At 47.1% G+C, this 16,641-nt stretch overlaps 1 protein-coding gene across 2 annotated transcripts in view; it reads right to left on the bottom strand.

The window, feature by feature from the left end:
- The window catches only part of ERLIN1 (ER lipid raft associated 1), a 219,853-nt gene that overhangs the window by 46,046 nt on the left and 157,166 nt on the right, over positions 1-16,641 (bottom strand). For both annotated transcript variants that reach the window (XM_086921840.1, XM_086921839.1), the window contains one exon: positions 14,765-14,844. In XM_086921840.1, coding sequence (XP_086777966.1) covers positions 14,765-14,844 — 80 coding nt within the window. The remainder of the gene's footprint in view (positions 1-14,764; positions 14,845-16,641) is intronic.

The following is a 16,641-nucleotide window of genomic DNA, read 5'->3' as shown; positions in this document are numbered from 1 at the left end:
AATGTCAAAACATACAAAGTCAAACGGACACATATAGAGACAAACTCGGAATTGACCACGGACAAGCATAGAGGCACACGCATGCACAAACTACACAGACTCACAAGCACGCACACTCAGATCCAGAGACACCATGCAACACACTCATCCACAGGGCACGCATATACAATCACACACACAGACTGACAGAAACACACCCTCAGACAGACGCCCACACACAAGCCATCAGACAAACACACATAGACCCACACGCGCACACACAAGTACAGATCCAGACACACAATCACAGACCCACGCACGCATATCCACGAACACGCGCCCACACAATCACGTACACCGAGAGGCAGGGAAGAGGGCAAGGGTGAACTGTGCAGATGGGGTGGGGGTGCATCGCTCACACGGGAAGCCCGTATAAAGCTGTCGTTCAAGCATGGACCTACTCCCTAGGCTAAGACTCCGGGGTCAGCAGAACCCGCCCCCATGAATCTGTCGTTCAGAGGTTGGCCCACTCTCTCGGCTGCAACACCGGGTGACCCCAGAACAGGAGCAGCAGGAGAGAGGGGCGCCTGGTGCATCCTTGGGCACTCGCCCCTGTGCCACCCAGCACAGAGCCAAGTTCAGATGAGCCGCGGGGCATGTGAGAGGGAGGTACATCCTACAGTGTGCTGAAGGTGTGTGGGGTGGTCACCGCCCTCCCCGACCCACAGACCACAACCAAGCGCATGAATAACACGAGCGCAGAGAAACTTAGAAGAACTGGAGAGAGTCACACTTACAGAATGCGAGAAGTTTCCGGGAGGCCCTGCCCCCGCGCCGTCTCTTGGCTCCACGAGAGGGCGCTCTCCAGGGTCCTGAGGTGGGCGAGCCTTCCACAGGGGCTGGTCCTGGCCCAGGGACCCCTCTCCGGGGGCGCTCAGACCATCCGGGTGTGTCTGGTGCTCACAGCCGCTGTAAGATCCGATTGTTTGCTGCGTCTGTCTCTGCAGTCTTTCGCACTCCCTCGCCCTCACTCACCTAGGACAGCCGGAGGCTGGACCGCGAACTACTGCGTTGAGGTGGGCTACCTGGAGCACCGGGAGGGCCAGCTGCAGACAGGTGAGCCTCTGCTTCAGACCGCAAGCGCCTAGAAGCCGATCTGTCTGCAGCGCTGTGCTGCTCAAGCTTCACTTTGTGCTAGAAGTAAACTGTGCAGTTGGAAAGTCTCTTACCCAAAGCACTTAGAGAAAGCGAAACTAGACGTGTTGCATAAAAACAACGTGCAGCTTTATTTACCCTCATTCATCTGTTCATTCTGCTGCTGGCAGGGGGTGGGAAGGGGTGTATGTAAAGGGGAGAGATGGTGTTTTGGGACTGGAAGTGCACAGATGTGTTCCACTTTATGGTACTGTGCTGTTCATTCATCTGTTCATCCTGGTGTGACCCGGTGTTTTAGCTTCTTTTATGCATGAAGCGCCTAAAAGCGATTCAGTTCGAATCGCTATCAAGGATACATATGTTGTCTGTTCATCCACCTACAGACTAGGCTCTGCGTAAAGGGAAGCAGCGTGCAGTACAGTTTCTTTAAACTAGGAGGAGCCTATAAGGCATTCAGTACACATTGAGGCGCTACATAAGTGTTTTCAATTATTCGATCATTCCGATTAGACAGATGGGAAATCGCTGTTTTCTTATCAGAAAAGGAAGGTAGCCATCTCCGTGGGTGGGGGGTGACCTGTAGCGCCAGGGTCATGACAGTGCACGGAGTCTGTGCAGCGCACCTAGAAAAGCCCAGCTTCGACTTACTTCTCTTCTCATCAACGTCATTAACTAGCTGAGGGGGTTATTGCATTCACTGCAGAGATGTGTGTACAACCAGCTGATTGCAGTTTGAATTTTAAGGTTAACTCTGCTTTTCATCATTTAACAGTCGATGAAAACATTATCCATGCTTTGAGGATTAGTGGCATAGTTACAGCGCAGAGAAGCCATACAGTGTGGCCAGCTTACTGTACGAGGCAGCATTTATTAAACTATTGGGATGAGGTCTGTGCTTCAGTGCGCTGCCCCTTTATGTTGTGTACCTTATTCACATTTGTAAAGCGCCAACCACCACTCTCATGGCACTTTAAGCAGGTGTTCTATTCATGCCCCCTCCCCTTCAGATCTGGGAAAGCCATCAAACTGCAGGAAGTTTGGTTGACAGGTTGTGCTTAGTTTTCTGTGATTGCAGCGTTTGTTCATTGTTTAGACTTGGTGGAAAGCGTGGGGCTTTCAGTTCAGTTTACGTCACCAGAACCCAAGATTCAGAGGTGCCCTTTAATATTAATAATTTACCTCCAAGGAGCAACACAGAGCGGTGCACAGAACATTTTTGTTGTAGCCGAGGCTTCCAAACATCAGGGTTTGTACATAGGACAGCTGCTGTGCGGTGCCCGGTCGAGGCCAGATTTCATAAACAGGATGTGGTGGGCGGGGCCAGGGACACTGCTGGACAGCCCACTTTGCAGTTTCATTTTTTGATATTTACTTCTTGAAACACCAGAGATAAACTTGCCAGAATCCCTTGCATTTTTCTTTTTTTCTTTGGCGAAACGATTAACTGGCCACAGCCGATTTGGAGATACCTGTGGCTTTTGGAACAGAGACTGCCACTTCTTCATGGCGGGACGGCGAACCCGCTTCGTCCACGCACTTTGTTGCGGCGATCTTTCTAGGGCACAACACGGGGGAAAAATTACTCGCACGTCTTCCCACAGTGGCACAGGGCCCGCGGCGTTGATTCAGGCCTCTTCTTGATGACGGCCTCGGGCAGTAATAAATGCGACCAATTAACGAAGAGCCTCTTTGTTCACGAGCACTCGGCGACTTCTCCCGGCGGCGGCTGCCTGAAATGGCTGTCGCAAAGCTCCGACATTTTCGCGATTCGGGGACGTGTTTTTAGCAGTTGAGTGACGGATGACGTCACGGCTTAAAAACTTGCAAAAAACACGCCCCCGAATAGCAAAAAGACGGGGATTGAACAGAGTGACGCCCCTCTCCTCCAATGGCTGGCCTCCGTTTAGGAAGCCAGGCAATGGAGAAGAGGGGCGGGTTGAAGCCCCCATACAGCCAAAACATAAAATCTCGGACTCTGCCCACTGAGTGGGACGCTAGTCCGAGACCTAAAAAGGATATGGACTGGTGCATGTTTTGGAACAAAACGGAATATGTGTCAAGGGGGTGCCCGAAGAAGTGGATGCAAATATGGGGGAAGGGGAATGAGTTCAGGGGGAATATATGTACCCCGCCCGAGCTGCCGTCGCAGTTCTCCCCAGATGAGGCTGACTCTTATCACGCAGATGAACTTCAGCCAAGAAAAGTGTTATTACTGAAAATTAACCTATGTTTTCTGCATAACTGAACAATGTAAAGCCAGGTTGGCAATAACTGCTAAATCGGTACTGTTATTGTTTTCTCTCTTTATTTTTGTAAACAATAAAAAGAACTTAAAACAAAAAAAAAAAAAGAAATGCCACCTTCCATGAGAGAACCTAGTGGGGGCAGCAATGGTGGGGATCAAACTGAAGACCCACAAGTCTTGTCAGTACAATGCTAAGGTTTCATGTCAGGGCTTTTGTGACCAGAGGAGGAATGACTCTTGAGGCTCTCCATAAAAGGTTTAATGAGTGGAATTCTGTAGAGGGAGACGTGTTGTCGGTTCTGAAGATAGGCGGCTACAGCCGCTAGGTGGAGCTGTATGGAAGTGAAAGACAAACCACAAATCTACAAGTGAAGCAGCTAGCTGACAATATGCGGCACTTTGGCAGACGTGTTTTGAGCGACGGAACACAAATCTCTTCCACTTGGCAGCATGAACAGGCATGGGTAGTAGTGCGTTTCCTTGAGAATGCTCATGCATTCCGGTGGAAGATTTATGTACCCAAATTCTAGGACTTTAGGAACCAGGTCACAGATTCAGAGACCTGGGTGCCGGATTTCTCCAGGGTTCTGAATGAGAATGTTCAGCCTATTGGGGAGCCTCTCGTGTCGAACAACTGATAGTTCGAGCAGAATCATGAACCAGGCCTGGCCGGCCCAGGTGAGAGCCACCAGGTTGCAGGTGAAAGACGTCTGCCAAGGCATCTGAACCACAAACTGAAGTTTTGAGAGAGGAGTTTCAGGTAGTTGATATGGAGAACCTGGTGACTGGGTTCCCACTGGCCTAGGACAGTGAGGTCCTGTAAGTGAAGATATCATCCCGTAAGGGAAGTGTCTGTTGTAAAGGTCCCCAGCAAAACTGGGTAGAGGAAAGGCTGCCCTTGCATTAGGTTGTTGGTGTTCCACCACTGAAAAGAGACAAGTGCGGCAGCCGATCACCGATCAACACTAGATTACCTGAATGACACTCCGCTTGAGACCACCGGTACGCTAAGCACTCCTGCAATGGATGCATGTGTAACCTGTTATGGAACACCACACAGATGAACTTCAGCCAAGAAAAGTGCTCTTACTGGAAATTAACCCATGTTTTCCGCATAACTGAACAACGTAAAGACAGGTTGGCAATAACTGCTAAATCGGTACTGTTATTGTGGTCTCGCTTTATTTTTGTAAACAATAAAAAGAAGTTGAAAAAAAAAATGCCACCTTCCAAGAGAGAACCTAGAGGGGGCAGCAGTGGTGAGAATAAAACTGAAGACCCACGAGTCTTGTCAGTACAATGCTAAGGTTTCATGTCAGGGCTTTTGTGACCAGAGGAGGAATGACTCTTGAGGCTCTCCATAAAAGATTTAATGACTGGAATTCTGTAGAGGGAGGCGTGTTGTCTGTTATGAAGTTAGGCGGCTACAGCAGCCAGGTGTAGCCGTATGGAAGTGAAAGACAAACCACAAATCTACAAGTGAAGCAGCTAGCTGACAATATGCGGCACTTTGGCAGCTAAAAGGCCAACGTGTTTTGAGTGACGGAACACAAATATCTTACTTGAGAATGCTCATGCATTCTGGTGGAAGATTTATGTACCCAAATTCTAAGACTTTAGGAACCAGGTCACAGATTGAGAGACCCGGGTGCCTGATTTCTCCAGGGTTCTGAATGAAAATGTTCAGCCTATTGGGGAGCCTCTCGTGTCGAACAACTGATAGTTTGAGCAGAATCATGAACCAGGCCTGGCCGGCCCAGGTGAGAGCCACCAGGTTGCAGGTGAGAGACGTCTGCCAAGGCATCTGAACCACAAACTGAAGTTTTGAGAGAGGAGTTTCAGGTAGTTGATATGGATAACCTGGTGACTGGGTTCCCACTGGCCTAGGACAGTGAGGTCCTGTAAGTTCAGACCTCATCCCGTAAGGTAAGTGTCTGTTGTAAAGGTCCCCAGCAAAACAGGGTAGAGGAAAGGCTGCCTAGGTTGTTGGTGTTCCAGCACTGAAAAGAGACAAGTGTGGGCGCCGATCAACACTAGATCACCCGAATGACACTCCGAGTGAGACCACTGGTATGCTAAGCACTCCTGCAATGGATGCATGTGTAACCGGTTATGGAGCACCATGGCAATAAAGGAGGTCATTGTGGCAAGGAGGCACATAGCGGTCCTCGCCATGACTTGGTGGTCCGGGTTGAAAAAGAGGTATTAGTGGAAGGACTGTATTCTGGGAGCACATGGACAGGCCAGGTCAACTTCTGAGTTGAAGATTGCCACCAGCTAGGGCTGTATCTGGAGTGGTTGGAGGTGGGATGTTGTAGCGTTTACGGTAAACCCAAGCTCGTGAATGATGTTTCTCATGACCTGCATGTGTTGGCAGCAGTTCTGATGGGTTACACTGTTGATGAGCCAGTTGTCCAGATAAAGACATGGATGCCTATGCGAGGCACTTGGTGAACACACTGGGAGCAGTGGGGACTCCAAAGTAGAGCACTTAAACTGTTAATATTTTCCGCTGACTACAAACCAGTGATACCGGGTGGATTAGTATGTGGAAATAAGCATCCTTCAGGTCGAGAGTGGCATGAAGTCGCCTTGTTGCAGTAGCGGATTGAAAACCATGTGGAAGTGCTCTGAAAGAATGTATTCGCTTAGGTCCCAGAGGTCCAGAATGGGTCAGAGGGAAGCATATTTTTGGGGGATCTGGAAATACAGCAAGTATACTCCTCTGGGTGGATGGGATATATGGCCCCTCTGAGAGGGGAGGGGGCCTGGACCTCTTCCCTGAATAGCCTTTGGTGTTCTGGGGAGAGTTAGTCTGCGCGAGGTGGAATGGTGGAGGGGGCGTGGAAATGAGCACAGACAATAACCATGTTGGATAACATTAAAAACTCACTGGTCAGAGGCGACATTTTGCCTCTGTAGGACCCTTTAAAGTAGCCTCTGGGAGAGGACTTGAGGGCCTGTGGCCGCTGGTAAGACATGGAGGCCTCAGGAGAGGTGGCCTTTGAGCCTGCCCAGTAGGGTGTGCAGCAAAAGAAGACCCGAGGAGCAGGTGTCAAAAGGGCACCAATCTTTTTCGCTGTCTTCGTTTCTTTATTTTTTACAGCATCTGGCCAACCTGCTTCCCAAACAGATTTTGGCCATCGAACTGCAGGTTGAGCAAGTTTTACTGGACTTCCAGCTTGAAGCCCGAGATACGGAGGGAGGCATGTCTGCACAGGAGGACACTGGAATTGACCCCTACCTAGCAGCAGTGCCCATGGCATCTATGATTTCATAGCCCCTGTTCCTGTGTGTTCTGGCAGATGGCTGGAGGAGCTCCTCCATTTCATCCCAAAGGGGACAGTCACATCTGGAGAGGAGCCAAACAGAATTGCCAATCCGCCAATGGTTGGCCGAATGTGCAGCTATCCTCTCACCTGCAGCGTCTATACATTTACTCTATCTTGTGGATGGGCAACACAAGTGGCTTGGGAGTTATCACTCATATGGGCGGTAGTGACATCCACAGATTCTGACGGAACTGGCCACGAAGGTAAAGGAGTCATTACGGGAAACTTTGTATTTCTGGTCTACCCTGGTTGTGAGGACCCTAGTGCGGACGGAGTCCTGAAAGATGTCAGGATTGTGATGCAGCAAGCCCCTGATTAATGGGAAGTCCTCCTCTAAAGGTTTAGTGTGGAGTTCCACCTTGTGGAAGGAGACAGCCTGACCAATAAGTTCATGGTAGGACATGGAGTCATCCGGAAGGGAGGGACATGCAGGCTACAGGTCAGACCAAAGTCCTGTGGTAGGTCAGCATCATGAGTCCCAGGGATCTCCCTGCAGAGGAGTGTCAAAAGCAACCCTTTCTCTGGGCCCCATGTCTAAGTGAGGTGACCTCTGAGGTGTAGAGGGAAGGGGGTCACCTGGATAAGTGGGTGTGGAAGGCGAGTGCTGTGGAGCAGGGTGAGGTGGTGGGAGGGTGATGGGCAAAGTGCTAGTAGTCTTGGCCACTCTTTTGCGCTCCTTGGGGGGAAGTGGCCGCCCAACACTTATTTGAAGAACAGCTGACATTCAGACAGCTGAGCGGCAGGCTCCAGAGATCTGGCTTTTGTACTACCAAGTGTTTCTGTAGGGCGTAGTTCTCCTCTTGGAGTTTATGGAGGATCAGCTTGACGGCACAAGAGCTGAGGCCAGTCTTCATGGTCGGCACCGAGGCTCTCGGCTTGGATGCCGATTTCAATGAAGGTGTCGGATCCGACAGTCACGGATACGCTCTGAGGTTTGCCCAGGCGGTGCCAAAGTAGTCTGCCTCTATGGTTTCTTTGGCACCATGCAGGAGTAGGGAACTATGTCTGAAAGTGGTGGTCAGTGCTCACCATGGCCTGAAGGCACTGGTGGCCTGGCGGCCAGTCTATGGTGCTACAGGGCAGCTTGTTGACCCTTATAAATGGGATGCTCAGCCTGCAATCGATGTCAAGTGGAAGGGAGTATAGTTCTCACAGCTGGCTGTGCTGGTGGAAGATTCTCGCACTCCAGATCCGAGCTAGAGCTGTCGTCAGGGGAGAAAAACACCCTTGCTTAGGCTAACGCTTGTGGGTTATGTCCCCCACCCTAGATGTCCTTGTGCTGTAGAGGTCCAGGGTGCCATCTCATCTATGTGACATCTTGAGATGGCAGGCGTTGCGGGTAACCTCGCTGTGCTCGGGAGACAGGCACACATTACATTACAGACAATGGAGATTGGTCCAAGGGCATTTCAAGTGGCAGCAAGGACAGTAGTGGAATGGCGTCCGTTCCATCACCATGGAGGGGAAGTCGACCCAAAAGTCGCCCGGGTGAACCTGGAGTCATCGACCCGAGATGAAAAGAAGAGAGGAACACAATCAAGAAACAATACCGATGGAGGGAAGTAACCTGTGTAGACCGAACAGTGCACCACGACAATGTTGAATGGGGGCACACTGTAGGAAGCTGGCTCTGTATATACTAGACCAAAGTAAGGTATAGTGTGCGCAGAGTCCAGTGGATCCCAAAGGCTCACAGATGTTAAAGTAGATAATATTCTACTCTCTATTTGTGGTAGTGTGGTTGAGCAGTAAGACTTTAGCAGAGGGTAGTGTTAAGCATTTATTGTACACACACAGGCAAGAAATGATTTCTCACACTCAAAGACTGAACTCTGACCAATTTGTTTTGTAGAAAAAGATCATTTTGTTGTATTTTGTTTCTAGAACCAAACAAGGCCTGGTACAAGTAAGTGTAATAGTACTTTGCAAGAATAATGCAGGTGAATGCAATTGGTTTGGTTACAGGAAGGTCAATTGTTCAGAAACAGTTGAAATTACTGTACAGTTGATTTATAATTACTTTGCGAGTATTTGTGATATTACTTTTCAGATTACTTTTCTTTCTCAAGTGTGGTATGCCTAGATACCACACTGGGACATTTCCTGGAAAAAGGTAAGTAATTCAATTTATCAAAACACACTTGTATGGTTTTTCCAATCCCTCATTTTCCAACTCCACACTTGAAACTTTTTTTCACTGAAAAGCAATCAATGCAATCCTATGGGAGGGAATTAAGTTATTGGTTTAAAGGTAAGTACTTGGTTTTAGGAGTTGGGGTTTTGGGGTGAGAAAACAGGTTTCCACAGGGATAAGTATGCACTCAAGAAGCACCCTCAGCTGCACTAGGGCGGCCGGGTGTAGAGTGCTGAGGCCCAATGTGGGATAGGGGGCCTCCGGTTGGTGGCTGCTCACGGGCACGCCACTTGGATGTGGGAGCAAAGCTCCTAGGGTTAAGCTCAGGGCAAAGGGGGGCTCAAGTTAGCACACAAGGTGCATTCTCAGTGGCACAGAGGCAGCCATGTGCAAAGTGCTGGTTTGGCGTCGGGTGCCCTGTTCTTACCAATGAGGATTCTTCGGTTACAACAAACACTACAGTCTCGGGCACGGAGACTTTCTGGAGGCGACCACCAGTTGGAGAGGTAAGTTGGAGTGCTGGGGGATGCCCAGACAGCGTTGGTTGAGTCACCCAAGGCTATGGGGCGTTGTGTGCAGGGGTGTCTTTTGGTGTTGGGTTTCCTTACCAGCTCCTGGTGGCTGTCGGGGGACCCTCCAGATAGAGGCTGCAGGCGGCGACTGGAAGCTTGAGGCAGGTCAGGGGTCATTGGATCCGAGGTCAGGATCGCTGGGGGAAACCTACTCTAGGTGTTGGGCCACTCGACCAGCTCCAGCGAAATACAGGTGTGTCCAGCAGCCCACCAGAAACCGGAGGACCTGCCCTGCCTTCCCTACCAAGACTCCCGTATTTGCTCACCAACAATCTCTGGTTACAGCCAGATCCACAAGCCTGCACCACTCAGCGTTTCAAGGAGGGGGGCATAAGCCTCACTCTGGTTGGCTGGGTCCCCCCATCTTCAAGATGGCAGGGACTGAGAGGGGTGGTTCGCCTCTCCTCCCCCACCTGTGGGGTTGGCACAGGTGAGCACACCTCTCCTATCTTGGTTTTCCCGCTGATTCTCCCGCCCAAAGTGGGGGTCAGAATCAGTGGGGGCCATTTGCTGGGAGCAGAAAATGGCTGGGTCAGCTCACAAAGGTGGCAAGCTTTCGAAGCTTCCCCTTCGTGGACCTTGCCCATCCTGGGGAGGAGGCTTGGCACCTCTGCCCAGGATGTGCTTTGTTTCTAGACCCCAAGAGCGGAAGGCTCTTGACCAAAGGGTTCAGAAATATGTCTGGGGGTGACAGCTGGCGAGCAGCCAGTCAGCCGGTGCACGAGTTAGGTCGTTTTTCAGGGGGCAACTCTTTGTACATCTTGCATTATATTCCCTCTAGCATCAGTGTGGTATCAATGTGCTGAGAAGTTTGGTATCAAACTTCCCAGGTTTTAGTAAAGCCATTATGGTGCTGTGGAGTTCGTAATGACAGACTCCAGACCATATACTCTTAATGGCTTTACTACACTTACAATGTCTAAGAATAGACTTAGACATTGTAGTCGTACAGGGTTCATGCACCTGTACCCTCACCAGTGCTATAGTGCACTCTGCTAGAGGGGTGGCTTACCTATACCAGGGGCAGTGGCTGTAGGCATGGCAATTTTCTCTACACCACAACATGCAGCCTGCAAGAGGGGGGGGGGTGGGGGGGAGTGGGGTGGGGTGTGGTGTGGTGTGTGTGTAGGTAGGTAAGCAGGTAGGTACAGGACCTCCAAGGGTAGTACTGTATGTGCTGCTGCACAAAGAGGCCTCCTCTGGTCACAGTGTACTTGGTAAGTATGGTACCTGTTACAAGGTACTTACATGTGGCCAGAGAGTTGCCAATTTGGATTTGCAACAGTTTTAGGGAAAGAACATAGGCCCTGGGTCCCTGGTTGGCAGGAACCCAGGCCACACTTACTCATAGAACAGTGGTTCCAGTGGAACGATAAAAGTATATTCAATGAATACAGAGCAATATCTAATAATAGTATGAAGGTTACCGAGGATGTAGGAAGGAAAAACAAAACTCATAACACCAATTGAATACCATCATTTGTTATTTTTACGAAAAATTGTTCAAATGTTCAAAAAATGTTCAAATATTTACATATTGCAATTTACATATGACAATGTGAAGACTTTTGAAAACATCGCAGCCGAATCAGAAGGTCTTCTATCGATCCAATGACATTCCCGTTGTTGCAGTATTTGTGATATACTACCACCTCTTTCAGGTAGTCTAGCAATGTCAATCACCTGCCATTTTATTTCATCAGCAGTGTGATTTTTGTCCATGAAATGTGTGACAAGGGGTGCAGAGACAACAGACCTTCTGATGCGGCTGCGATGTTTTCAAAAGTCTTCACATTGTCATATGTAAATTGCAATATGTACATATTTGAATTTTTTTTGAACATTTGAACAATTTTTCGTAAAAATAACAAATGATGGTATTCAATTGGTGTTATGAGTTTTGTTTTTCCTTCCTACATCCTCGGTAACCTTCATACTATTATTAGATATTGCTCTGTATTCATAGAATATACTTTTATCATTCCACTGGAACCACTGTTTTTTTTATATAAAATATTTACCCTGGTTCCTTAGTGGGTAGGGTTCCCTTGTTTTTTGTGTGACACTTACTCAAAGAGCATAAACAGGCAAAAAGTGGGGGGCAACCATGCAAAAAGGGGCCCTTTCATACACACACGTCAGAACCAGACGACAGAAGGAAGACAATCTAACAACGGAGTTGATGACCATGAGCTTTGCCAGAAGGGGAGGAAATCACACTAGCTCGTGACTCGGAGGACTTCTTTACATGAAAAACAACATGCACCTATCCAAGCCCAACACTAGATGGCAGGAGTATGCCCAGAATGTGCATCTACAGCCACACATGACTGAAACATATATTTTCTTTATACAAGTATTTTGTTCATTATTTTTGTAATGATTTCAAATTCAGATAGGATTGGTCTAATAGCAGTGCTGCAAGTGTCAAAGGGTAAATCATAGTAGTGTCCTATGTGCAGCGAACTTCACTCTATAGGCAGGATGCTTCGAACACGCACACAACTGACAGTATTACACAATTTGGATATTTTAAAATTATTTGGTGTTAAGTTATTTATATTTAGTCGTGCTGCCCCCAGTGGGGCTTTAGATCCAATATGAGGACCTTTAAGGACCATGAACCTGGCCAGCACTGGTAGGATCAATCAGCATCTGAGCAAGCATGGTCTGCACCTACATTAGTCAAGATTTTTGTGAATAACCAATGGCAAAAGAAACTTGCATCACCACCTTCCCACAAAGGTTTTACTCCCTATGCAACTCTGCACAGACAAGAGGCCCATTTTTGGCACCTGGCACTAGGTGGAAAGATCTTTTCCTCTTAATTCAGTTTCAATCTTACAATCACTTTCGGCCTTTCACGAACAGAAAATATCAGAAAAGCAGGAATATAAATCTCATGAGATGCTATTGTGGGAGTTCAGACCGTGGTGCAAACAGAAATGACATGGGTGATTTTCCAAGTGAGGGCTCAAGATTCAAGTTCAGTAAGTCTTTCCTGATCAACTACCTAGTGCGGTTTATTTATTTAAATAAAAAAAAAGGGGGGGGGGTGGATTAACAGCTGCAACAATTCAAGAAGTCAAGCTGTGAGGTTCTACTTAGTGACAATTATGAGGATTTGTTACAGACTTGCCAGCATCTTCAAATAGAAGAGATACACGAGACAATCAAGTACAATCTTGAGATCTAAAAAACTTTGCATGTGCCTACATGTCAGGGAGACTTCTATTTCCATATCTACTGATGATACCATTATTTTTCAATTGACATTTAGGTAGGAGAGTTATTATTTTAGGGTCTTTAGGTCTTGCCTCCACTGTCGGGAGACGGAGGAGTTTTTAAGAGTTTGGAACCCCTCCCAAAGCCTTGCTAGCTTCTGTTTTGTTACCTGCATTCATAGGTCCTGACAGGAAGGAACCTCTGGATGCACCTCAATGATGAAAGACTCTTCTTGAGTTCACGAGGCATCAGCAGCAAGCTTCAAGTAACACTGTACACTTCACTAATAAGCGTTTTCTCAGAAAGGTCTCATGTTGATGCTGGCTGCAAAAAGGTAGCAAGATGGCTTTTGCAACAATGTACCAATGTGTGTACACTCTCAATACGCGATCAGAGTAGTGATCTACTCTACCACTTGTCTTCTGGCACCGACCACAACACCTGACCACTTCACACTCACCCCAAAGTAACTCTTACTCTTTCCCCACTGCAAAGAGGCTAACGGCTGCCTCTGTTACAAAGATCTAACCAACATGGTAAAAATCACAGGTCAAAGAGGTCTGAAAAGCAGAACCACACCATTTTTTGAAACTTCTAAACTAAAAACCTCTCAGGTGCTGAACCCGTCCTTGTCCGGTGACAACACTTCTCTCTGAAACTCCCTGCCAGAAGACCTACAACTGCACCCACCATCCTGAAAGCAAATGGGAATGATTAGGTCCCCAACTAACCGAAAGGGGTTTTTCTAAAAATGAATGTTCGACAAACTGTACAGCAGTAAATGGGCTGTGAAAAAGTAACGAGTCTTCCTAGTTCCAATGCAAAGAGCACTAATGCTTCACATTGAAGGAACGTTATATTTAACTGCAAAAACAATACACAGATTCAACTAGCTGAAGAGGAACAGTTTGTAACTGACTGATGTATTATAGAAATCAGTTAATTGAGAACATATTCTTTTCTCTCTGTTCTGCAAACTGCAATAATAAAATGCTTTGTCCAAGAGATGAGGTTTTCACAGACCAATTGTTGGACTTTCTGTAAGTATTGAGATAAAATATGCAGTGTTGAATGCATCAGCTGCCATGTTTCAAAATAGTATTCACCTGACAGCACGCTGAAAGGATGTACATGAACAACATGAAACAATAGAGAACTCTCTCACAGGCTATTATAACTTTGGTCCAACGGTATTTGATCACTGAAAATGGCAGTGTATTTTTTTTTAAATCAGGATTCTGCAAATTAAAATTTACATTGTTTTCTTTCTCCGCTTCGCTGTGCAAATAATGTGTCACCTTTCTTCTTCAGAGAACTACTCTACTGACAGGAGCAACATGATGGTGGATTTACTTCGATACACACAGCGTCTAATAGCAACCTAGTATAAAGTGTTGTATGCTCTCAAATGTAAATGTAGGATACTTGTAAAGCGCACAGCTGCCCATCACCGGGGCGTCCTGGCGCAGTATAACACTGTGGAACCCTTCCTGGCTCTCCCTGTGAGATGCCCCTCCATTGCATCCCCAAGGGGAAGCCAGGCATCCAAGTGTTGTGGGGGCCGTTGTGGAGATTAAGCAAGCTATTGCCCAGAGTTGCAGCGTGAGACCCCATGATTAGAGTAGGCGCCGAGGCGAGAATTATCGAGTCTGCAGACAAATGAGCCCAAGACCCTGCCGCGTCGGGAATTAAACCCCGGTCCCGGGCCAGACCTCTGCATCAGGGTCTGCCGCTCTAACCATTGAGCCACACTCCTCCACAATACAGTGGTATTGTCTTGCGGTGTTGTATCAACTTTGATAAAGCATGTAACCATAAAGTGTGAAATACCTGTTGGTTGGAATTTCCACAACATTCATATTTCTGATAAAACTTGAAAGAAATAGTGAATATTTAATAAATGTAGCATGTTGGAGCTTCCTTTTCTATGGCTTATTTCTGCAAAATGGAGATCTAAACAATAACAAAACAAAGACTCAATTGGACACTTTATTTTTTGATTAGGTGTGGAATGTATTCTCGTAACATGTTTTCCTTTTAACTTCGTGCCAGCACCAGGCTCACCTCCCAGTGAGAGTTCTAAGCCAGTTCACCTCTCAGGACAGAAGCATGCTGTTCTCACCTTATTTGATTCTGCAAATTTTTGTGCCGTGTAGTGCTCAGCGTCAGCTTTTGCCCTTTCTCTTGCTAAGTAGGCAGAATCTAAAATGGAAAATAAGCACAGAATTAAGGGAATGTTCAAGAGGGCTTTAAGAAACACCATGGTAAAGTGAGAGCAGAGATCTTGCGGAAGAGAGCAACGTGGAGAGCTAAACAAAGGGCAGAAACATGGAAGGAGAGGGGAGTGATGCAATTAAAATAAATGTGAAGTTGACCCATTTTAGTACAGAGCTAGTGAGGTATGAGGAGCAAACAAGTGCAAGATTTATGCAAAGCACTACAGAAAAAGAGGGAGGGTGGAACGGAAAAGGTGAGACTAGGGAGATTAGAGACATGTAGGTAGAAATCAAAGAATTCAATAACAGGGAACACAGATAAGCTGTTACTGAGGGAATGGGAGGAATTTACCAGATAATAAAAGATGGGGGTAAAGGAGAGGCATGCAGTAAGACCATAAAAGGGCAGTGCACAAACAGCAAGAATACAAAAGCAGTCTCTCTCTCCGGGTATCATGGTGCCACACAGGGCCGTAGACAATAGCAGAGCGCGTTAATAAATTAGAGAAAATGCGCCATAGCCCCCTGTTGAACCTCTGCTATCAGGTGCTTTCAGGGTGATACGGCCGTACCACCTTGATAGCACTTGATCTTGCCTGTTCTTTGAAGTTAAGCAGGGTGGTAAAGAACCATGGCACAAATTCTAAATGCAAATGTGGAGCTTTTTAAATCATTAGCTTGGAGTCTGGACATAAATATTGAGCACTATCTGTAAGCACTTCGGACTAGGTAAGAAAACGTCAATATGCTTTTTAAGTGGCGACTCGTGTAATTTTTTCGTTGACACAGAGCTTGGAGGTGAACTTTGACTACTGTCTGTGAGCACTTGTTGAATACCAGCTATCAAAAAGACACATTTTGCTCCTATAAGAACTCCGGCAAGGAAAGCGTAAGGACTTAAAGAGCTCTGAAATGCCATAATACACTATGTTTATCCAAAGTCTTTCACTTTAAAACTGTTCACCATATTGGATGAAGAAATAAACTAAAAAAGTGAAGATTCTTGGACACTTACTGCCACTTATTGCCAGCAGACGCAGTGAAAGAATGTGTTACCAGACAGCTAAATGTGTTGAATAAATGGTCTTAAGCATACCACCATTCCTAGGGTATTACTATTTTTAGCCTTGCTTTGGGAATCAGCAGTTGTTTAAAAGTTATTTGTATGGACTGGTGACTCAAAAGTGCTTGTTGCTGAAAGGTATGCCCTTGGTAGACCCCATAAGTCTTTGGGTTTGGATGTGTACAGCTGATAGGACACGTACATATCCATTCCATCAGTACACAAGCATGTCCTTATACCAGTCCAATCTTATAGGTGAAGTAGTTCTGCACCACTGCACAGCGACACTGCGTTTCATCCATGCCATTTATGCAAATCGCAGTTTCCTATATTGGATTGGATTAATGTAACCCAATATAGCCGATAATGGTTTCAGCTCATCTCTGCTCCAGAACATGATGGAATTGGTTTGAATGATCTCGCTCCAATAAGTAGAAAGCAGAGAACAGGGCCAAGCAAGGTGGGAGACACCCAGCATGGGCCGCCCCACATCGCGGACAGTTATGGGACCAAGAGGGATATATTCTGTGTTTTTTCTCAGGGGTGATACACCCAATGCAGAAATTTAAACTGGAGTAGATTCTAATTCGGATAAATGGAGACCAACTTGATCTTTATACAACAGTACATCCACCTCGCCTCGGTCAGCTTCTCACCAATCTTTGATTCCAAAGCCTGCCTGATGTGGAGTGGATGTCACCGCCTATGAAGCAGAAGCCG

This window comes from Lissotriton vulgaris, chromosome 5 (genome assembly GCF_964263255.1).
Source record: "Lissotriton vulgaris chromosome 5, aLisVul1.2, whole genome shotgun sequence".
Lineage (NCBI taxonomy): Eukaryota > Metazoa > Chordata > Amphibia > Caudata > Salamandridae > Lissotriton > Lissotriton vulgaris.
Note: the sequence above shows the minus strand (reverse complement) of the source record. Positions and strands in the feature narration are given on the sequence as shown.